Here is a 17,065-nt window from a genome sequence, read left to right as displayed (position 1 = left end):
TTAAGATTTTAGTTTCATCAAACAAAACAATAATTCTTGAGTCTTTAAAAATTTCTTTTTCTAAAACTTCTTCTACAGGTCAGTCTTCTATAGAATTTAATCAAGGGTCTTTGAACATGCTCTTAAAAATAGTTTGATAACTACATTTTAATATAACTGGCTTCTTTTGTAATCCTATGTATTTCATTTTCTGTATTTAAAAACATTATTCTGAGAAGGAATCTATAACTTTCATCAGATTGCCATGGGGGTTCATGATATAAAAGAAGTAGAGAATCAGTCCATTTAAGGACTATCTCCTTCACTACCTTCACTCCAAGTTAGTCACAGGTGACTTGTAGTAATCAGACCTCCTCCCTCTCATCAAAATCCCAATCCCTTCAAAAAATTGGGGAAAGGAATATTGCCCCTTGTTGAGTTCTAATAAGCTTAATCTCTTCTAGGCATTTAGGTTACTTGCTTTTTGACACCAGCTACCTGAGGGAAAGAGTCCTTGATCTGAGAGAACATTGTTTCACAGTTGTTGAAGAAAGATTAATGAGTTTTCCTTTCAGATTAGTACAGAGGCTTCAAAATAAGATCCTTTTTTTTTCAAGTATTGGTACCCCCATCCCACCCAGGCTAGGAGTGCAAGGGCTACTCATGCACCCAATTTCATTACTGATCAGTATGGGGGCTTTGGATGTCTCATTTTCCATCAGAACTAGGTCACCAATGTGTTGACCTCCCACTCCCAGAAGCTCACCATATTAATTCCCAACTACTGTAGGCACCTGATTAGCTGAGTCATACTGCTGCTCAGAACTCCAGAGCTCTGGCAGCTTTGGCTTCCTAGGTAACTGAGTTTTGAGGAAAAAAAATAGGCAGGCAATCTATGATGCTTTCAAATATGCTTTTTTAATATTTCTAAAAAGAGACAGTAAAGACTCAAAGATAAACAATAGAGGGCTAGGATTGAAGTCAGGAAGAAACTAGTTTAAACCCCAACTTAGTGACCCTGGGCAATTTGCTTAACTTCTATGGTGCCTCAGTTTCCTCAGATGTTATATGGAATGAATAACAATAGCACCTACTTTGTAAGATTATTGGCAAGTTCAAATACAATCATATATATAAAGTTTTTGGCAAACAGTGAAACACTACATAAACTTTAGTCATTATCATTATTCCTATCTTTATAAGTTGTTATCATTTGAAAAGTATTAAAAGGAGAGCAATCAGGGTTCTTAAGAACCTCAAAGTTGTCACATCATTTCAGGACTGGTTATCCCATTAGTCCCAGACAGACCACAAGATCCAAGAGCACTAGCAAACTACTCACCTGTTCAACTGATTAAGCAATCTTATATTTTCTTTAGGAATATTTTATTTTCTCAATTACATGTAATAGCAATTTTCAACATGTGTTTTCTGAAATTTTAAGATCCAAATTGTCTCCCTCAGACACTTCCTGCCATGTAACCTTCCTTGGGCAAGTCACTTAACCCTCATTGCCTAGCCCTTGCCTTGCTTCTGTGTTGGAACCAATGCCCAGTATTGATTCTAAGATAGATGGTAAGGGTTGAAAAAGAAGAATAGTTAGAATTTATTAGTAAGGCATTGTACACTGCATATCTTTTGCCTATGGTAGTATTCATTTTGCTTATTTGGAGCTAGAAGCACCATCAAGACCAAGCCCCCTCATTTTACAGATGAGAAAACTGAGGCTGAGTAAGGTTAAGTGACTTGCCCAGTGTCCCACAGGTAGAAGGAATCTGAAACTGGATTTTAATCCAGACCCTTCTGATTCCAATGCTAGCACTTTATCCACTGAACTAAATGCCTATAAGCTTTGAGGCAACTGGTGATATCTGGAGAAGTTGTTTGCCTATTTCAGATTTTTCTCATCTATGTTATTAACATTTTTGCCATGTTTTTAACACCCTATTTCTGTCATTTGGGTTACTTCATTATGTCACATCAATAGCTTTTCCATTGTTGACAGTTGAATAAATTAAGCTTTGTTTTTTTGTCTTGACTTTTTTCATTTCTAGAAGAGTCAGTAAAGTCAATAAAGAAGACAAAAACAGACAAAGAAAGTGCAAAGAAAGGATTTGGAACTCTCCCACCTTTGGATTCCGGTAACTCTTCTACTCTAACTGACCTTAAAGACAGTCTAGTAAACTTTAATGTACTGGGTACCTAAGCACTTCTTACTGGACCATTTAACTCATCATATGTATTAATTTGTCTTGGCATAACTTGTCAGAGATAAGAAGAAAGGGGGGAAATGTATATATGCTTTTAGATAGTCTGTTTTCCCTTTCTTTTCATCTCTAACTCCTCAAGTGTCCTTTATATTTCTCAATCTGCTATTTCCATTTAAGAATATCATTAATTTATCATAGGACTTGGGAAAGGGGCAAATTACTGATTTTTTAGAAAAGGAAAGAAGCAGAGTCAGCTAACTATAGGCCAGTGAGCTTGCCTTCAGTTCTGGCAAAATTCTAGGACATATTTTTAGAAGGATGGTTAGTGAAGCTCTAGAAAAGAAAAGTCATCACAGAAAATCAGCATCAAGAACAGGTGATCCAGGATAACCTTATTTCCAGATTTGATAGTTACTAACCTAACAGATTAAGGGAATGCTACAGATATAGCCAATGATATACTAGTTTGTTGTATAACCAGTTCTCTAAAAACGCACAGATCCTTTAAGTTTTATTCTAGTCTTTTTGTAAATTCCTAGGAGTAATCTAGACATATTTCTCCCTGACCAGAAAATTTGTTGCAGGGGGAGAAGATTAGTGGTCTGTATTTTTAAGTATTATTATTGTGCATTATGAACATTTTCTCCATAACTTTCTTCAGCCTAGACAATTAAGAAAACAACAAATTAAGCCCTAACTTGTAGTGTTTGCCAATTTCTGAGTTGTAAATGCTCACCAGAAAATTTCAATAATCAAAGTAAACCAATATGAACTGGTTCCAGCATACCCCAATATGGTTCACTTTAGTGCTTTTCTCCTAGGTGACAGGACAGTTAGGTAGATTTGAAACTGATTGAATGAAGGGCAGGTAGGTAGCACAGTAAATAGAGTACCATGCCTGGACTTGAGGACCTGGTTTCAAATCTGGCTTCACTCACTTCCCAGCTATATAACCCTGAGCAAGTCTTAACCCCAGTTGCTTAGCCCATATTGTTCTTCTGCCTTGGAATTGATATTTAGTATTAATTCTGAGACTGAAAGATAAGGTTGTGGGTTTTTTTTATTTAAGAAGAAAAAACTGATTAAACAAATGAAATAAAAAAAATAGAATTCATTATTGATTCAACAAGTACCGCAAGAATTTGTGCTTTGGCCTCGGTGATGTGTGGTGCATTTTTATCAGTGATATAGATATAAGCATTGATGGCATGCATAACAGATTTTCAGAGTATCTTTTTAAGTTGTGCAAAGCAATGTTGCAAAACAACAATTAAAAACAAAAAAACATAAAGTGAAAAATATGTTTCAGTTTGCCCTCAGACGTCATTAGTTCTCTCTCTGAAAATGGATAGCAATTTTCAACATAGGTCCTTTGGAATTCTTTTGGATCGTTGTCTTGATCAGAGTAGCTAAGTCTTCCACAGTTGATCATCATTATGATATACTGTTAGTGTATACAATGTCCCCTGGTTCTGCTCCTTTTACTTTGCTGATATGTCTTCCCAAGGTTTTCTGAAACCATCCTGCTCATTGTTTCTTATAGCACAATTCCTTTATAATCATAAATGAAAACTTGTTCAGCCATTCCCCAATTGATAGGCATCCTCTCAATTTCCAATTCTTTGCTACCATGAAAAGAGTTGCTATAAATAGTTTTGTCCTTTTCCCTTCTCTTTGATATCTTTGAGATACAAAACTAGTAGTGGTATTTCTGGGTAAAAGGGTATGCTCAGTTTTATAGTCTTCTAAGCATAGTTCCAAATTGTTCTCCAGAATGGTTAGAACAGCTCACCATTCCACCAACAGTGCATTAGTGTACCTGTTTCTTTATGCCCTCTCGAGTATTTGTCATTTTCCTTTCTCGGTCATATTAGCCACTCTGATAGATATGAAGTAGTACCTCAGAATTGGCTGAATTTGCATTTCTCATTTTTCATCTTCTTCTGAAAACTGTCTGTTCATATCTTTGACCATTTATCATCTGAAGAGTGACTCTTATCTTTATAAATTTGACTGAGAAGAAACTTGCTATAAATAAATTTTTCTCTATTTTCCTGCTCTCCTTCCAATTTTGACTGCTTTGGATTTGTTGGTGCAAAAACTTTGTAAGTTCACAGAATCATAATTAACCATTTTGTTTTCTGTGATCCTCTCTAGCTCTTGTTTAGTTATACTCTTTTCTCAGCCATAAAATCTAATAAATTTATAAACTTGACAAATCTGTAAATTTGTCTATACTCCCCCCCCAATTTACTTACGATATATCTTTTATGTTTAAATTGTTTACTTGTTTTGACCTTTTTTGGGCATATGGTGTGAGATAGCAGTCTATGTGCTATTTTTGTTAAAATTGCTTTGCAGTTCTCCCAGTAGTTTTTATCAAATGATGAGTTCTTGCCCCCAAAGCTTGAATCTTTGGGTTTATCAAATAATAGATTACTGTGTTCATTTACTGCTATGCATTGTATACCTAATCAGTTCCACTGGTTCATCACTCTTATTTCTTTTTTTTGTTGTTTTGTTTGTTTTCATCACTTTATTTCTAAGCCAGTACCAGGATGATTATTGCTTTGAATTATAGTTTGAAATCTGGCACTGCTAGGCTACCATCCTCCATATTTTTCCATTGATTCTCTTTATATTCATTTTTTGGTCTTCCAGCTGAATTTTGTTGTTTTTTAGCTCTATAAAAGAATTCTTTGGTAGTTTGATTGGCATGACATGAAAAAGTAAATTAATTTCATAAGAATTGTCATTTTTATTGGCCTACTTATGAGCAATTAATATTTCTTCAACTCTCTTCCTGCTGGATTTGATTGGTAATATATTGAAATGCTGATGATTTGTGTGGATTTCTTTATATCGTGCAGCTTTGCTAAAGTTAGTTTTTTAGTTAATTCTTTAGGGTTGTCTAAGCATGCCATCATATCATCTGCAGTCTTGTTTCTCTACCTGTTTTTATTCCTTCAATTTCTTCTTCTTTGCTATAGGTAGCATTTCGAATATAATACTGAATAATAGTGATGAAAATGGACATCCTTGCTTCGTCCCTGATTTTAGATGCATACTCTAATGACTATTTGGGGATGGTATTAGTTGGTCTACATTTGTGAGCAGATGAGTGAGGAAAGGATGAAGTCGAGGTGGAGTGACTCCTACTGTGTTCCCTCACTCTCTTCCTGAGCCAAGGTACAGAGGGTGTAACTCAGGAAAATGTGGTTCCCCTGTGGCAAGTCGGTGATGGAAAGTTGAAGGGAAGTCTCCCCTATAGGATGATGGAAGGGGTACCTCCCAAACACCCGAGCCGAGCACCCATTGGCCAGGAAGACACGCCTCCCCCTTGCCGCGGGAGGGGTCCAGACCAGCACTTAGCGATGGCTGATCAGTAATCCTCCGAGAGTAGCTCCCTCAAGACTCCTTTGAATAAATCCCTTCTTAAAATCTGATTGTGTTTAAATAGGCTTAATAAAGACGGACTATTTGGAAGTGGGGGGTTGGTTGGAGGGTAGCGGCGGTGTCCCACCGAGGTAGTCTGTTCTGTCTGCTTCAGAGCAAGATCAGAATTTCTCCTCACCTCCCAACTATCTCAAGCTAAATTAAATACTAAAGGGGGCAAGTGCAATACGGAGGGGAGAGAGAGTCCGAGGCCCCTCACAGATCCGATGAGACCTGAATCTCTTTGTTGATGTTATTAGAGATATTAGGCTGTACTACCACTCTTCTGGAGAAGTCCCAGGGCTATTCACTTGGATACCCTTCAGTTGGCTCTTGACCAATCTCTAGCAAGGCAAAACGCCTCCTTTCACCATGAGATCCAATCTCAAAAACCCAGACTGCTGGAAACTCTCCCAGGTCCCCGTTCTTCTCCCATGATCCTCTGTTACCAATGGTCTTCATCCATCTGTCAATCATAACTTCTTCCAATGTTCCATCCTTACCTTTGCATACTGCTCTGATAATACAATTTATCACTTTAAGAAAGACTCTATATTTTCTTGTGCCTTTGAATGATTTTTAAAGGAATAGGTTTTGTATTGTATCAAAAACTTTTTTCTGCATCTGTTGATAGAATCATATGATTTTTGTTGTTTTTGTTATTAATGTGGTTATGCTTATAGTTTTCTGAATATTGAACTAGCCCTGCATTCCTGCTATAAATCCCACAGTCATAGAATATAGTTTTTGTGATATATTGCTGTAATCTCTTTGCTAGTATTTTATTTAAAGTTTTTGCATTAATAGTCATTAGGGAAATTGGCCCATAGTTGTCTTCATTTTTGCTCTTCCTGGTTTAGGTATCAAAACCATAGTTGTATCCTAGAAAGAATTTGGCAGGACTCCTTCTTTCATCATTTAAAAAAAATATTTTGTATTATATTGGGATTAATTGTTTCTTAAATGTTTGAAAGAATTTGCTTGTGAGTTCATCTGACCCCTAGGACTTTTTTGAAGGGAACTCATTTATATCTTGTTCAATTTCTTTTTCTGAGATAAGTTATTTAAGTGTCCTTCTGTTAACCTGGGCAATTTATTTTTTTTAATATTCATCTATTTTTCTTGGATTGCCAGATTTACTGGCATATAATTGGACAAAATAACTCCTAATTGTTTTTATTTGATCTTTGTTGATGGTGTATTAATCGTTTTATTCTTGATACTGGTAATTTGGTTCTTTTAGTCAATGTAATCAAACATATGTCTATTTTGTTGGTTTTTTGTGAAACACATAGTAGGATCTTAATAAATGCTTGTTGAGTGATTAGAGCACCTGAAGGGCTTGACCTAGACCTCCTACTGGGTAAGTATATTTAAGAGATATAAAATAAAGTGCTGGATGAATCAGGATTCTTGGTGAGTAGGGAGGAGTTTAAAGACTATTCTCAGCTAGAATTATGTTTCACTTTTAAGTAAAGTTTTATATTTAATAAATGTATTCAAAAAGGTAACATAATGAAGAAACTGATTTATAAGATTCTACTGGTTATACAAAGTAACAAATAAACTTCACTATGTTAAAAAAAAAAGGATACAGCATTTGCACCCAATGGGAGGCATTGGGGGAACTGTGAGAGGAGAGACAGTTGGGGCAATGAAGAGTTTTGCTCCTATGTCCATGGTTGGTTGGTAGCATGTACGAATCTTGGAAGGATGTATCAGTTCTAAAATATAAAGTCCTCTGAATGCCAGGAAAGGGAATTTCACTTGACTGACAAATCATAGATGTTTTGTTTTGTTTTTTAAGTAGAAGAATAATATGGCTATTTCTGTATATATAAGGGAAATTATTTTGGCATTGGGATATAGGACAGATTGAAGTGGGGAGAAAGTAGAATCAAGATTCCTCTAAGGAGGTGATTATATTGGTCCAGATGGGTAGAAAAAAGGACCTGTACCGCTAGGGTGGTGTGCTGACATTGAGTATAGAGATAAAGGGAAGGATGCAAGAGATATTGTAGAAGTAGAGTTGAGAGGAAAGAGAAGAGAGAGGAAACCAATAAGCATTTTTTTAAGTGCCAACCAAGTGCTAGCCACTGTATTAAGTAATGGAGATTAAAATGACAAAGAATTAAATAACCTATACTCTCAAAGCATTAACATGTTAATGAAGAATACAAGTTTATATATTTATACGTGTGTGTGTATATAAGTGTATGTCTGTATGTCTATATACACATATATACTAAGTATATATAGAATAAATACAGCAACAAGGGACCTACAGTTTCATTGATGTAGGTCAAAGGCATCAAACTCACAGTGGCCAAATCAGATTAAAATATTATTGAGGAATGTTTAACAAAATAAATAAAAATATAATACAACCTAGATAATGTTATTTTGTGGCTTTTTAAGTCAATATGTGGCCAGCTATGATGAGTTTTTATTTGGGTTCCACCTAACTGGCATAGGACAAACCAATGGAAGTAAATCTCTTCTCTTCAACTTAGAGTCTTCGAGAGCTGGCCAGAGCATTAAGAAGTCAGGTGACTTGTCCAGGGTCACTCACACAGACAGCATATCTGAGGCATGACCTGAACCCAGGTCTTCCTGATTTTGAAGCCGACTCTTTATCCACTCGGTCATGCTATCTTTTTTATTGTTTGTTGAGTCATTTTTTCAGGATGGTCTAACTCTTGGTGACCTCATTTGGGGTTTTCTTGGCAGAGATACTGAAGTAGTTTGTCATTTCCTTGCCTGGCTCATTTTACAGAGGAGGAAACAGAGGCAAGTGTAAAGTTGACTTAACAAGAGCTGAGTGACTTGCCCAGGGTCAAAAAAACTAATAAGTGTCTGAGGCTGGATTTGAATTCATGAAAATGAGTCTTCTTGATCCCAAGCCCATTTGGGGCTCTTACCACCTAGTTGCACTGGCCCCTTTCTACAGAACAAATATAAAAAGGATAGGTAGGCAGAGAATAGATTAATCAATCAATCAACACAAAGTAATTAAATTCTAGGTAGTTAGGAAGGACAGAGATGATCAACATACTGATGATGAGCTTGATTTTTGATGAGTGCAGTCTCTCTGCCTGTGCAACGCCCAAGTAGCCATGGTCCTACCATCTGATGGAGTTGCAGGTCTAAAGCTCAGAAGAGAGGTCCGTCCTGGAGGTCTAGATTTTGGAGTTAATCATCCCAGAGCTGATTCAAGGCATGGAAGCAAATGGACTTGCCATGAGAAAGGCAGGCAGAGAAGGGAAGAATTCTAAGGAAACACCTCTAGGGAACATCTGCCATAAGGGGGTCAGTCAGGATCAAGGAGCGATAAGAGAAGGTTTGGTACCTCCATCCTTTATCCCATAACTAAAACTTATATTCATTCTCTCTCTCTTCCACCCTCCCTTTCCCCTTCCCCATTTTAGCGTCATTTGTCTCAAAGAGTCAAGGGTCCAAAGAAAAGATCCATACGGCCAGGAAGATGTCGTTTATGGATGATATTGGTCCTACAATAAATCTTCAACAGGACTTTGGGGCATCTGAGGGGCTGTTTGCCTTCCGAAGAAAGAAAAGCTTGGAAGGTGGCCATCTCAAAGCCTAGGAGAGGGGCCTGTATTTTCACCAAAGGATCAAGATCAGTAATAATGATCAACAAGCATATGGATCGTGTCTACACTAGCCAGATGAAATGCTCTGCTTATACATAAAAGGGAGGAGGAGGAGGGAAAGAGGGAAGGAAAGGAACCTTTCAAATCTTGAATCACAGGGGGCTACTCTGTGCCCAAAGGTCTCCAGGGGTACCATAAGGCTGTGAAGGGAAAAAAGAAGGGCCATTTAGAGTAAGGTGATCCATGGACTCTGGGGTTCCTGCCATGACATAGAAAAGAAGACTATGCACGGTTTGTCACTTCCCAATTTCTGACCTAAATTTAATTGTAGGTAAAGATGTGCCTAGGTAAGTCAGGTCCCAAGGACTAATATTTTTTTGTTGCTTTTGCTGAGAGAAGAGGAAGGGAAGAGAAAGTGCTTTGACAAGTAGTTGGACCTTGATTCAGGGAGGAAGTTGATGGGTGAGAAGTGGTGTCTTCTATGTTGTTGTTTATTCATTTTGATACTAGGTGACACAATGGATAGAGTACCAAGTCCAGAGTCAGGAAGATCTGGGTTCAAATCTAGTTATCCCCATATACTTCTTGGTGGTATCATCCTGGGCAAGTATGCCTCAATTTCCCCATCTGTAAAATTAAGATAATAATAGCATCCACCTCCCAGGGTGGTTGTGAGAATAAAAAGAAAGAATATTCCTAAAGTGCTTAGCTCAATGCCTGGCACATATTAGGTATTTAAGCATTTAGGAAGCACTTAGAATCCATAAAACTAGAGGGGGAAACTCTTTATGCACTCTATAATGCTGCCTCTCTTTTATTGTGGTTCAGTCATGTCTTGTGACCCCATTTGGGGTTTTCCTGACAAAGATTCTAGAATGGGTTGCCATTTCCTTCTCTAGCTCACTTGACAGATGAGGAAACTGAGGCAAATAGGGTGAAGCAATTTGCCCAGGGTCACAACTACTAAGTACTCGAGGCCACCTTTGAACTCAGGTCTTCCTGACTCCAAGTCAGCAATCTTTTATTAAGAATGTAAATTCCTGGGGGCAACTGGGTGACTCAGTGGGTTGAGAACCAGACCCAAAGACAGGAGGTCCTTGGTTCAAATCTGGCTTAGATACTTCCTAATTGTATGACCCTGAGGAAGTCACTTAACCCCCATTACCTAGCCCCTTACCTTGGAACCAATACATAGTATTGATTCTAAGATGGAAGGTAAGGGTTTAAAAAAGAAAAAAAAAAAGAATATAAGGTCTTTGAGGACAGAAAGTATTTCACTTTTGTATTTGTACCCCCCAGCTGTTTGCATAATGCCTGCCACTTAGTAAGCATTTAATAAGTATTTGTTGATTAAACACCTACTGTGCATATGTGTGTTTGTGTAAGTGTGCATGTACAAAGATGAATAAAATAGTGTCTGTCCTTAAATGAGGAGCTTACAATCATTCTGGAAATATAGTTACACATAACAGTAATTTACTTAAAATAGAAGCTCATAGGAAAACTGTGGGATGGCAGAAAGAATGCTGGATTTGGAGTGAAAAAGACTTGAGTTTCAAGTCTTGGCTTTGCCATTTGGCAACTGTACAACTCAGGGCAAATCTCGACTTCTTTGGATCTCAGTTTCCCCATTCGTAAAATAAAAGGGTCAGCCCATCCCAGCTGTAAGTCTATGATCCTCCGACCTCTACGGTCCCTTCCATATCTAAATCTATGATCTTATTAAAGGTACACATGGAGGGGGAACCATGTGAGATAAGGCTGGAAAAATATGTAGGAACCAGAAGGATATTGAAGGCCAGCAGTTTGGAGTTTATTTGGTAGATTATAGGGAGCTGTTGAAGGGTTTTCAGTTGATTAGGAGTATTAGAGGGGAGGAGTGGCATGATCAGACTTACATTTTAGGAAAAGAGAATGTGGAAGCAGGGAGACAAGTTAAGAATTCTTGCAATAGTCCGGGTAAGCAATAATGAAAATCTGGAGGGAGCTAGGTAACACAGCAGATAGGGAGCCGGGCCTGAAGTCAGAATCAAATCTGGCTGTGTTACCCTGGGCAAATCACTTAACCCTGATTACCTAGTTCTTTTTATTTTCTGTCTTAGAATTGATACTTAGAAGAAGGGAGGGGAGGGAAGAAGGGAGGAAAGAAGGAATAAGGAAGGAAGGAAATCTGGGAGGAAGGAAAAAAGAAAGAAAAAGAAAGAGAGAGAGAAAGCAAGAGAGAAAGAAAGCAAGAAAGAAAGAAAGAAAGAAAGAAAGAAAGAAAGAAAGAAAGAAAGAAAGAAAGAAAGAAAGAAAGAAAGAAAGAAAGAAAGAAAGAAAGAAAGAAAGAAAGAAAGAAAGAAAGAAAGAAAGAAAGAAAGAAAGAAAGAAAGAAAGAAAGAAAGAAAGAAAGAAAGAAAGAAAGAAAGAAAGAAAGAAAGAAAGAAAGAAAGAAAGAAAGAAAGAAAGAAAGAAAGAAAGAAAGAAAGAAAGAAAGAAGAAGAAGAAGAGGAAGGAAGGAAGGAAGGAAGGAAGGAAGGAAGGAAGGAAGGAAGGAAGGAAGGAAGGAAGGAAGGAAGGAAGGAAGGAAGGAAGGAAGGAAGGAAGGAAGGAAGGAAGGAAGGAAGGAAGGAAGGAAAAGAGAGAAAGAAAAAGAGAAAGAAAAAGAGAGAAAGAAAAAGAGAAAGAAAAAGAGAGAAAGGAGAGAAAGAAAGCAAGAAAGAAAAGAAAGAGAAAAGAAAGAAAGGAAGGAAGAGGGAGGGAGGGAAGGAGGGAAAGAGAGAGGGAGAGAGGAAGTGAGGGAGGAAGGAAAAGAAAGTCTGGATTATGGTTTTGAGGTGATACCTTTCTCTCTGAAAGAAAGGAGAGGGGTCAAGGAATTAGAAACGGGTTTCTTGGGTAGGAGGGGTGACAGAGAGGGAGGGTCAGGGTCAAATCCTTAGATACTAGCTATGTGACTTTAGGGGAGACCTATGGCTTTCTAGGTTAAGACCTGTCTCTTCCCAGTTTCTTCATTTGTCAAATGAGTGGATTGGCCTCTATGACTTCCAAAGATCCTTCTACCTTTAAGTCAACCTTGGATCCTAAAAACAAATTAGCTTTTAGCTTGTGAAGAAGTTATGCTTCTGCTTAGCTTCTGTGCAGTAACAAAATGTCATTGAATATACCCACACAGAGAATGCATATCAGGGATCTAGTGTTTATCATTTATTCTGTGTTATTTTTTCCCTTTAAAAAACCTCACAAACCAATCTCCATGAAGATGAGAAAAGGGGGAAAAGAAACGCATATGACAGAAGGAAACCCCCATCACCAAAGTAAAGTATGAAATTAATTACCTCTCTTGAAATAGTTAATGCTATTATCAGAAGTCCACACCCAACGTCTATTAGACATACATACATGTGGTCATGTCTTAAAATCCAGCTTCTACCAGGGTTTTCGTATCCTGGCAAAGCCTTTGAGAGCCCACCGTTACCTGTGACGTGATCAGGCATTAAAATGTGACTTCAGCACAAGCAATATTGGAAGGAGGGAATGGACAAAGTCAGAGCTTTGAGGTGGAACAGGATGAAATTGGGGGGAATTCAGGTTATGTGACCTTGGGCTCAGTCATTAGAAGGCAAGGTAATACGCTGAATCCAAGGGGCTAAACTATGGAACAGTGATGCTATGGAAGGAGAAAAGATCATGCAGGAAAATATGTCCTACATCAGAAGTCAGAAATCTCAGCTTACATCTCAGCTCTCCTCTTTGCTACTACCTATGTGACCTTGGGCTAGTCACTTAAATTTCTTGGGTCCTAAGTTTCTTTATCTGTAAAATAATAGGATTGGGGGGCAGTTAGGTAATAGAGTAGATAGAGAACCAGGCTTGGAGTTGGAAGGGCCTGGGTTTAAATCTGGCCTCAGATACTTTCTAGTTGTGTGACATAGGGCAAATCACTTAACCCAGATTGTCTAGCCCTTACCACTCTTCTGACTTAGACTTGATACTAAGACAGAAATTGGAAGTTTTAAAAAATGATATTAGTACGATTAGATGACCTCTAATAAGTACCTTCCCAGCTCTTGATCTGTGACCCTATTCCCCCATGATATCAAATTCAGTCTAGTTCTGCTTATCAGAACTTTTTCTGCTGATCTCATTCCTTGTGTTAATATAGTATTAAGTACCTACTATGTCCCAAGTACTATGCTAAGTATATTACATTTCCCCTTTTTTGGCCAACTTTGCCAATCTCTGATGGATGGGAAGTTAGAGGGGGAAAATAACCCAAGTAAACTAAAAAAAAAAACATGAGATTCGAGCAGGAGCTGAATTTTTCTTTTTCTTTTTCTGGACAGTGCTGCAAGTATAAGTTCAGAAGAAAGTTTTGACTTCAGTCTTGATGAAATAGACTACGATATGGTAACCAAACATTATTTTCTTGATTTACTTAAATAATTGTATATTGGAAAAATCAGTCATGGTCACATATCTTCTTTTAGAATCTTGTCTTTTGCCAATTTCAATCACTTCTTTTACTTTCCTTCAGGTTATCTAGGTACTCTCTATTTACATATGATTATATCACTATTATAAGGACACAAATAGATGAAATGCATTTTTTTTTCTTTTAGGAAGGCCACAGGTTACTCATTACACTGAAGATTGAGTTTTCCATAAATTATGGACTAGGAAATACACTTTCCAGCTCTCCCTTTCCCCTTTACTCCCTTATTTCCCTTCTTTTTTACTCTCCCTCTTCCCCTCCCCCTCTTTATCTCTCTCCTTTTCCCTCTTTTCCATTTTCCACCTCATATCTTAAACTCAGTGGATTAAAAGATTTGGGGCTTGAAGGAACCATAAATGTCATCTGGTACAATTCTTTCATTTTACATATGAGGAAATTGAGGTCCAAAAACGTACATTGACTTCTAGTCACATATCCATCTGTCTACCAGGTCTCTGGCCCTTTGGGAGTTACCAGCTTTAGTGAGAGACAAGCTGCTTGGACTGGCTGCTGGCAGCTGGACAAAAGACCAAAGAACCATTTCTCTACTAGACCTGCTTTGGGCATTTTCTTCTGAAGATCTTGGCTCATATGATGAACTCTGTGAGATTATGTTTCCCTCTTGTTCTTTACCCTAACAAATCCTACAATAATAGTTTTTGCCTTAGAGATTTTATATCCACATTTATATAATTCAATCAAAAGAATCTTGCTATCCCTTTAACACACTTTAGCAGATGGAGATGCTAGGAGGATATCGTCAACAAAATGTACTATTTTACTCTCCTTGAATGTTATTGTTGGTCTCTGTTCAAAATTTGTGAGAACTGACTCAGGGAATCACAGAATCCCTTTGGAAGATGCGTCCAAATCTCCTGTGTTTTCTCCCATGTAAAAGCAATGATCTTTTGAGAATCCTCATGGATAGGAATCGAGAAAAATGCTGAACATAAATCTACCATGGTGAAATATCTTGCTTGACTTGGGATGGAAGAAATGATAGCAGTTGGGTTTGGATGTGTCTTTATTACCTGATCATTTATAGCTCTCAAATCCTGGATGAATCTGTAGGTTATTTTGCCATATTGATCTAGCTTTGGCTTTTTTATTGGAAGTATAGGCGTATTGTGTTCTGAGAAGCAAGGTAATATGATCCCTTGTTGAATTAGGGACTCAATGATAGATCTTATAGCTTCTTTACTCAATGGATATTAAAGAACACAAGGAACTGATCCTTCCTTAGTTCTTCTCACTGTTACTGGAGTAGCTGATTTCAATAGACCTACATCTGTGGAAGACTTTGACCATAAATCTTCTGGTATATCCTCAGGAATAGGATAGATGGAATCCAACTCATTCTCTGCACTGACTGAATCTAAGAACAGCAATGGAAAAGCTTTCAAAGATTCTTCTGGAAGTTGTAATGATATATCTCCAGTGTCAGTACATTGAATTGTTGCTTGTAATTTATAAAGCAAATCACTTCCAAGAAGATTCATTGGACATTCTGGCATACAAAGAAATGCAAGTTCCACAGATAAAGTACCTAAAGTTATAATTTTAGGTTGTAATTTTGCTATTCTCTCTGGTTTTCAAATAGCTCCAATCACTTCCATAGTACCAACAGCTTTAAAATCTTTAGGAAGACTTTGCAAAACTGATTTACTGGCTCCAGTATCCACCAAAAGATCATATATCTGAACCCCTATAGTTACAGAAACATAGGGTTCAGTGCTATTTGGAGGTTGGAAGGTTTCAAGAACTGGTGCAAGCACAGTAACATCAGTGCAAAGCTCAGTCATTTCCTGTCCATCCAAGCTTACGTCTGCTTGAATAACATGGCTTTCCCAGGATTTTGTATCATCAGCTTTTATATTATCTCATTGGTCCTTATATTCTCCATCTTAGTATTATTGTTCTCATTTACAATTTTATTATTATTTAATTTATATTCTTCATTAATTTCTCTTATTCTACATTCATTAGGATTTCCTATTAAATTTAATTATTAAATTAAATTATATTACAATGTTCTTTCTCTGTATAATTATTTAAACTAATTATATCCTCCTTTGATTCAATTAATTCATATGTATCACCATCTACCTTATTTTCATTAAACTCAATTCCATTTATCCTCAACTCATTTTCATTTATACTACACTCATTTCCTAATTCACTTTCCTATGTACCTAGGGTAAACCTTCATAAGTCACAAGCACCTTTGTTCTGATCACCTTTTACTACCTGGCTATACTTTGGTCTAGCTTCAGAATTTACCCATGATTGCATAGTATCTAGATCTGGTTTTTGTTAGCCCTGGCAGCAGGCATTTTGACATTGATTAACATATCTGTTTTAATGATGATGATGATTATTCCAATGGTTATTTTTATAATTATTATAATTGTTACTCCTGTGATTGTTTTATTGCCTATTAAAACCACCATTCCTATTCATTTGCCTTCTGACTTGATTTCTGAACCTGCATTCTCTGTACAGGTGTCTGATCCAGTCACAAAGCAAACAGTGCCTAGGAGCTGATCTTCTTTCACTAGGCCTAAAGTTCTTATTATTATTGTTATGTCTTGGCTACACAGAGATCAAAGCAGCTACTGCCTTTGCTTCTTTAATTTTACTTTCCTTTTCCTTTAATTCAGCTTCCCTTAGTTTCCTTTTTAAATCTTCTACAATGGAATCTCTTTCATCAGTTTTTTCTTCAGGATCATTAGTTAAATATGCAGCCTTTCTCCTTAATTCCTCCAGATCAAACTCTTCCCAATCCGAGTAATTAGATTTAAAGAATTGCCTGACCCTTGGTACAGAATTTTTCACAAATATACGCTTGATGTGGGCAATGGTGCCTTCATCGAGTGCATCCATTCTCAGGCGAGTTTCAGCTGCCTCGGTTATCCTTTCTAGGAAAACCGCAAGTGCTTCAGACACTTTCTGCTTAATGACCTCAAACTTGGACCAAGCATTGGGCCTCTTTGTATAGCTCCCCGTGACTTCCAGTATTGCATCTCTTGCTTCTATAAGCTCCTCATATACCCCGTTGTCTACTGTATCTAGTTTTAAATTCTCTGGCCATGATTGTAAAAGAGGGTCTGATCTAGTCTCCTCTATGAAATTATTTCTCTCTCTCTCTCTTAGTAAGGACCTCTTTCATTAGAAGAGCAAAATCATTAAAATCTGGGTCATACAATTCAATTGCCCGTCGCATCTCCTTGATAACTTTATTGGGTTCATCTCTAAAATTTGGGGTTCTCCTTTTAATAGATTCAAGGTCCTCTGGAGAAAATCTTTTATGGATTCTCACTTTGTGTACCTCATTCTTTGTTACCACTGGCAAG

General features: G+C 37.3%; 1 protein-coding gene across 5 annotated transcripts in view; it reads left to right on the top strand.

Moving 5' to 3' along the window:
- Nucleotides 1-17,065, top strand: part of CCDC38 (coiled-coil domain containing 38) — a 73,163-nt gene that overhangs the window by 45,753 nt on the left and 10,345 nt on the right. For all 5 annotated transcript variants that reach the window (XM_056798667.1, XM_056798668.1, XM_007503237.3 and 2 more), the window contains 4 exons: nucleotides 2,034-2,120; nucleotides 9,053-9,208; nucleotides 12,480-12,534; nucleotides 13,564-13,627. In XM_056798667.1, coding sequence (XP_056654645.1) covers nucleotides 2,034-2,120; nucleotides 9,053-9,208; nucleotides 12,480-12,534; nucleotides 13,564-13,627 — 362 coding nt within the window. The remainder of the gene's footprint in view (nucleotides 1-2,033; nucleotides 2,121-9,052; nucleotides 9,209-12,479; nucleotides 12,535-13,563; nucleotides 13,628-17,065) is intronic.

Source organism: Monodelphis domestica, chromosome 5, assembly GCF_027887165.1.
Source record: "Monodelphis domestica isolate mMonDom1 chromosome 5, mMonDom1.pri, whole genome shotgun sequence".
Taxonomy (NCBI): domain Eukaryota; kingdom Metazoa; phylum Chordata; class Mammalia; order Didelphimorphia; family Didelphidae; genus Monodelphis; species Monodelphis domestica.
The sequence above is the reverse complement of the archived record's forward strand: the minus strand, read 5'-3'. Positions and strand labels throughout refer to the sequence as shown.